This window comes from Limulus polyphemus, unplaced genomic scaffold, assembly GCF_000517525.1.
Source record: "Limulus polyphemus unplaced genomic scaffold, Limulus_polyphemus-2.1.2 Scaffold1194, whole genome shotgun sequence".
NCBI lineage: Eukaryota > Metazoa > Arthropoda > Merostomata > Xiphosura > Limulidae > Limulus > Limulus polyphemus.
The window spans coordinates 87,616-95,637 of NW_013666804.1; the positions used below are offsets into that span (position 1 = coordinate 87,616).

The window sequence follows — 8,022 nt, forward strand, 5'->3', positions numbered from 1 at the left end:
ATTTATTACTTTACTTGTAGTTAAAATTCTTTCACTCTCACACACACATATATATATTCATGTATATCTATTACGGTTTCACATTACCTTGGAGTTAAAATTGAAACCGTATTAAATATACATGAATATATATATGTGTGTGTGTGCAAATGAAATTGTTTTAACTCCAAAGTAATGAGAAACCGTAATAAATATACATGAATATATATGTGTGTGTGTGTGTGTGTGTAAATGAAATAATTTTAACTCCAAGGTAAAGTAAAACCGTAATAAATAAACATGAATATGTATATATGTGTGTGTGTGTAAGTGAAAGTATTTTAACTCCAAGGTAATGTAAAACCGTAATAAATATACATGAATATATATGTGTGTGTGTGTGTGTGTAAATGAAATAATTTTAACTCCAAGGTAATGTGAAACCGTAATAAATATACATGAATATATATGTGTGTGTGTAAATGAAAGTATCTTAACTCCAAGATAATGTTAAACCGTTATAGATATATATGAATATATATGTATGTGTGTAAGTGAAAGTACTTTAACTCCAAGGTAATATGAAACCGTTATAGATATTTCAGGATCCAACCTAGTCAGCGAGAGTCTGAATCTAATACAGGTAAATCGCAGTTACAACGGAGCGTACTTGTGTATAGCGATGAATGGAGTACCTACGTCAGTCAGCCAACGAATCCTATTACAAACAAATTGTAAGTATTGTAAACACACGAAATGTTTATCTTTTTTAAACACATACCAACAGAATTTCTAACAAGCATGAATACACGTTAGTTCCGAATTTATTTTTATTCACTGTTTTTATTACATATTAAAGAGCCGGATCGGAGAGCTTCCAAGTATAATTCTTATTCTGGAAGCATTATGTACTTGGTTAAAAGCGTGAAGATGGGGTTCACCTGACTTTAAATGGGGTTAACCTGACTTTAGATGGGTTTAACCTGACTTTCTTAAAAGCTAATTATTATATAGACGAGATTATCTTTGTATTTAATGTAAATATTACTACCACACCACCTACTGTTAATATTACTACAATAGAAACTACTGTTAATATTACTACAATAACAACTACTGTTAACATTACTACCATATCAACTACTGTTAATATTTCTACCATACCAACTACTGTTAATATTACTACCATAATAAGTACAGTTACTACCATACCAACTACTGTTAATATTACTACCATACCAACTGCTGTTAATATTACTTCCACACCAACTCCTGTTAATATTACCACCACACCAACTACTGTTAATATTACTACCATACCAATTACTGTTAATATTTCTACCATACTAACCACTGTTACTACCATACCAACTACTGTTAATATTACTACCACACCAACTACTGTCAATATTACCACCACACCAACTACTGTTAATATTACCATCACACCTACTACTTTTAATATTTCTACCATGCCAACTACTGTTAATATTACCACCACACCTACTACTGTTACTACCATACTAACTACTGTTACTACCATACCAACTACTGTTAATATTACTACCACACCAACTACTGTCAATATTACGACCACACCAACTGCTTTTAATATTACCATCACACCTACTACTGTTACTACCATACTAACTACTGTTACTACCATACCAACTACTGTTAATATTACTACCACACCAACTACTGTCAATATTACCACCACACCAACTGCTGTTAATATTACCACCACACCTACTACTGTTAATAAGTACTGTTACTACCATACTAAGTACTATTAATACCATACCAACTACTGTTAATATTACTACCACACCAACTACTGTCAATATTACCACCACACCAACTACTGTTAATATTACCATCACACCTACTACTTTTAATATTTCTACCATGCCAACTACTGTTAATATTACTACCATACTAAGTACTATTACTACCATACCAACTACTGTTAATATTACTACCACACCAACTACTGTCAATATTACCACCACACCAACTATTGTTAACATTACTACCATACCAATTACTGTTAATATTTCTACCATACTAACCACTGTTACTACCATACCAACTACTGTTAATATTACTACTACACCAACTACTGTTAATATTACTACCACACCAACTACTGTTAATATTACCACCACACCTACTACTGTTAATATTACTACCATACTAAGTACTGTTACTACCATACCAACTACTGTTAATATTACTACCACACCAACTACAGTTAATATTACCACCACACCAACTACTGTTAATTTTACCACCACACCAGCTACTGTTAATATTACCACCATATCAACTACTGTTAATATTACTACCACACCAACTACTGTTAATATTACCACCACACCTACTACTGTTAATAAGTACTGTTACTACCATACTAACTACTGTTACTACCATACCAACTACTGTTAATATTACTACCACACCAACTACTGTTAATATTACCACCACACCTACTACTGTTAATAAGTACTGTTACTACCATACAAACTACTGTTACTACCATACCAACTACTGTTAATATTACTATCACACCAACTACTGTTAATATTACCACCACACCAACTAATGTTAATTTTACCACCACACCAACTACTGTTAATATTACCACCATACCAACTACTGTTAATATTACTGTCACACCAACTACTGTTAATATTACTTAATTACTGTTACTACCATACCAACTACTATTAATATTACTAGCATACAAACTACTGTTAATATTGCTACCATACTAACTACTGTTACTACCATACCAACTACTGTTAATATTGCTACCATACCAACTCCTGTAAATATTACTACAATACAAATTACTGATACTACCATACCAACTACTGTTAATATTACCACCAAAGCAACTACTGTTAATATTACTATCACACCAACTACAGTTAATATTATCACCACACCAACTACTGTTAATTTTACCACCACACCAACTACTGTTAATATTACTTAATTACTGTTACTACCATTCTAACTACTATTAATATTACTACCACACCAACTACTGTTAATATTACTACCATACCAACTAATATTAATATTACTACCATACCAACTATTGTTAATATTACTACCGTACCAACTAATCTTAATATTACTACCATACCAACTATTGTTAATATTACTACCGTACCAACTAATCTTAATATTACTACCATACCAACTATTGTTAATATTACTATGATATCAACTACTGTTAATATTACTACAATAGTAACTACTGTAAATATTACTATCACACTAACTATTGTTCTCATTATTACCATAACAACTACTGTTAATCTATTTTGTCCATCTCCATCTAAAGGGTAATGTTAGAGAAGAAAACCAGATATGTAAACAAAATATTTAAGTTCTCACCTTCCTTTCAGTTAAATATACAGCTACTAAATTAAGTATCCTTTGTTGATAACATAATTGTTCATTTCTCTTTACTTAACCTTCATTAGTTTTTTTTGTCTCGAAACGTTCTGGCATTCTTTAAGTACATCACCTATTGGATTAATGATACTAGTCATTGGTTTCTGGATTAAAGTAATTGGACCTAACTCCATATACATTGTGTGGAAGACGTTGTACTGATTGTTAACATGTTTCGACCTTTTACAACTTTCAGAGCTCATGATTTTGGTCTCTCGCTGGAAAAATAAACTTATCTTGGAAACGTTATAAAATAATCAATAGAAATGATGACCTTGTCAGTACGTTTGGTAGAAAATCAAAACACAGATTATAATAGGAAAACTGGAATAATTGTATGCCGAAAATAAATCACTTTTACGTTGTATTGTCAAAAATGGACGATTTTCTCTTATCGTAAACCATTAGTAGAATAAGGCAATTAGCTGACTATAAATATTTGTCGTCAGATGGCGAACTAAGATGGTATTAGCGTATTGAAAGTAGGGTCTTCCCACGATGCAAGAAAAACAAGCGGTCCAAATAATAGAAACCATTAGTAGAATAAGGCAATTAGCTGACTATAAATATTTGTCGTCAGATAGCGAACTAAGATGGTATTAGCGTATTGAAAGTAGGGTCTTCCCACGATGCAAGAAAAACAAGCGGTCCAAATAATAGTTAAAGTTGTAAATAATTTCTTCGAATAAATTAATAGCCTATGAAGCAATTTGGTGCGCGAATTTAATGCGTTGAAGCGTGTGTGTGCAAACGGTCGTAATATGCAACAGTTTCAATATACCATGACTCAACGATTGCAGCCTGCAATTGTTGTAATATAGTATGGCCCAAATGTCGTGCAATAGTTTTGATATAACATGGGCCAAAGGTCGTAACCCACAATGTATGGTCCAAAGGTCGTACCATCGTTTTTATATGATATATCCCAAAGGTCGTAACCCCGCAAATATTTGAAATTTATGTGGCCCAAGGGTCGTGACCGTCGAAATTTATAATGTAATGACGTCATTAGATTGTTAGATCAAACGAATTTGTGTCCTTAGCGCTACGGTTTATGTCAAAGAATCAGGATATTTCATAAAAATATAAGAAATCAACTGAAATTAATTTTATAGATTATTTATATAAATGTATTACAATAAGATAGTTTTATTATGTGGTGATATAAATGTAAATATTCAGGTAAACCAGATTTAGAAAGAAAAGAAAATCATTTATTTGCTAGAATTATCAATAAGCCTTGTTTGGTGTGTATATAATATTCTTGGTTTATGTATTAATGTTGTGAACCATAATGCAAAGGGTTGAGTATACTACATTAAAACGATGTTGAATAGGCGAACCAAGTCACGTGACAAACACAACAGATGTAAAGTCGTAATGGAACGACATTTATCAGAAATACATTTTGACATAGTTTGATGACGAGGAACCCATGCTTTAGAAAATAAACAAAGGTGTACTTGACATAGCCTGTTGTTATGTAGTTAGTTATGCCAGGGTATTAAGAAAGGCGTGTAACAGCCTTTTCTGACACAAGATATTCGTACTCTCAGAACCTAAAGATGTGTTCAGATCGGAATTAAGAATTTCCAAAAGAGAGATATCCCTTGTACATATTAGCATTGGAAAACAAAGGAATATGTATCTACTTGGGGAACTAGGACCACCCAGAAAGAGACTTGCATCAAGTCGTATTCAATCCATGACAACAAAATGCGATGTTTTGTAACAGATGAAAGTCTATGAATTCGAAGATCAGTGGCAAAAGTTGTTCACGTGATCCAGGCAACGGCACGCAATATAATCAAGAAGGATTCTGTCTGGAAGAGTGATACATGTCATATAAATACAAGTTGCTTGCACGACTTTTCGGATCATCCGCCTCATACCTCAAAATGCTGGATAATGAAATGGGGTTTTATGTCATTCCATAAGAAAACACCCCGATCAAGTTACAGAAAACAGCGACTATGATTATATGTGCAATCGTACTGTTGAAAATCGTGGGTGGGAAACCGTCATCCTATCACACTATATATTTTATGGAAAGTCTGCAGAAAGGGATGGTGTGCTTTGGATACGACAGCCTTACGGCTAAGCCGTTCGCAATGGAAACTACGCTGCAAAGCTATTGTCAAGATACAAATTCGTCAGATAGAGCATGATCAGACGTGTCAACATGGACTGTGACAATGTAGTGAGGCTCCAAATTAAATTATTTTTAATATGACGTACTCTACCTTTATGTAGTATATATTACATACACTTCACTATTATAAGAGACCTAATGGTATTCCTTTGGTTTGCTGACCCAAGCTGTGCTGATGAACCTTTAATAGGTTAACTGCAATTCAATCAAATAATCTATTAAGCTTCTACGACAAAGACTCTCTTTTCAATTTCACCAATGTTCACATTAACTTACAGCGCACGTTTTGTAAGATTTATAAATACTAAAAATGTTAAACGAAGTCCAACATAAAGGGAATTGCTTTGTTTACGCGTTGCACGTGTTGATAATCAAATTTTACAACTACTTTTCTTCAAATAATAAGAGTAATATAATGAAATTAATAGTATAAAAACATTTCGCAGTTTTTACTTTAGCCATAATGAAATATTTCAGTATATTTCAATCAACTCTATATACATAGACATATAATACTCAAAGTTTGCGAAGGATCACCATTTTCTAATAATAGGCTTATTAGGTGAAACGATTTTTTGAAATAAAATTTGTGCGGATGTTTTGTTTGACATGTACACTGCAATATATCAAGTGCTTTTCAGACTGTGTGATCAAGCATGGCCGTCACAGTATAAGCAGAAAATGGGTCACTTAGTTGTAGACCATTCCAAAACTTGCAAGATACATTTTGTAGATTTACTGTCTCATTTCACGCGGGCACAATCTGAGCATGCACGAGCTATCAAGAGGAATAGAGGGTTGTCCTACAGAAGGGTTACTGCTGCCCTAAGTGTTAGTCTCTAGGGCATGGACTCTTTCCAAGAAAAGGAAAGAGTGGACAGACGATACGGTGGTTGTCGGCATGAGGGCACCAACACATCAGCAGAACTTTGTTACATCAGCATGTAGCAAGCTTACTGTCTCTACCCAGACAATGAGAAACATATTTTATGTAGCTGGCCTGAGAGCAAGAAGACCAACAGTGCAAATTCCAATAAGAGCCAAACACCGACAACACAGTCTTGAATGTTGCAGGGAACATCTGGACTGGACGCAGGCTCTTTGGTCAAATGTCCTCTTCATGGACGAGTCTAGATACTGCTTGGACTAGCATGAATACGCACTCCAATGTGGAGAAAACCTAATGAGAGATACGCAGATGTGAATGTGATAGAACATCATTGGTATGGAAGTGGGTCAGTAGTGGTATCAGTATCATACTTGTACATCTTTCAGAATGCTGCTTTGAACGTAGAAAGGTACAGGGATGAGATTGTGGAAGTTTTTTTGATGTCATACGTAGAAGCCATACTTCCAGATTTCATTTTAATGGATGAAAATGCAAGACCACACACGACCAGTATGATGAACCAGTACCTGGTGGATGAGATTGTCGACACAATTGACTGGCCAGCACGGCCAGGATGATGAACCAGTACCGTGGATGAGATTATCGACAGAATGGACTGGCCAGCACGGCCAGGATGAAGAACCAATACCTGGTGGATGAGATTATCGACAGAATATACTAGCCAGCATGTTTACCTGACTCGAATCCTATTGAACACTCTTGGGACAGACTTCCAGCACCAGTATCAGTTCGTCCAGTGCAACCTATCAACTTGGTGAAGCTTGGAATCACCCTAGCCCAAGAAAGGAAGAACACACCTTGATCCAAGGTATGAGAAGATGCTGTCAGACTGCCATTAATGTGAGATGGAGATATACCCGGTATTAAGCTGAAAACAGAACGTTGTATATTCCTTGACACTTTTATATTTTTTTAAAGTTGTGTATTCCTTGACACTTTTACATTATATTTTCTTTAAAATTGTATATTCTTTGACACTTTTCATTATATTTTATTTAAAGTTGTTTATTCCTTGACACTTTTACATTATATTTTTTTAAAGTTGTATATTCCTTGACACTTTTATATTATATTTTCTTTAATATTGTATGCTCCTTGACACTTTTACATTATATTTTCTTTAAAGTTGTATATTCCTTGACACTTTTATATTATATTTCTTTTAAAGTTGTATATTCCTTGACACTTTTCATTATATTGTTTTTTAAAGTTGTGTATTTCTTGACACTTTTGCATTATATTTTCTTTAAAATTGTATATTCTTTGACTCTTTTCATTATATTTTCTTTAAAGTTGTATATTTTTGGACACTTTTACATTATATTTTCTTTAAAGTTGTATATTCCTTGACTCTTTTGAATTATATTTTCTTTAAAGTTGTATATTCCTTGACACTTTTATATTATATTTTCTTTAATATTGTATGTTCCTTGACACTTTTACATTATATTTTCTTTAAAGTTGTATACTCCTTGACACTTTTACATTATATTTTCTTTAAAGTTGTATATTT

The 8,022-nt window shown here is 33.3% G+C and overlaps 1 protein-coding gene across 1 annotated transcript in view; it reads left to right on the forward strand.

Moving 5' to 3' along the window:
• The window catches only part of LOC106462538 (protein amalgam-like), a 51,866-nt gene that overhangs the window by 23,554 nt on the left and 20,290 nt on the right, over positions 1-8,022 (forward strand). The window contains exon 4 of the mRNA XM_022389842.1: positions 576-713. Coding sequence (XP_022245550.1) covers positions 576-713 — 138 coding nt within the window. The remainder of the gene's footprint in view (positions 1-575; positions 714-8,022) is intronic.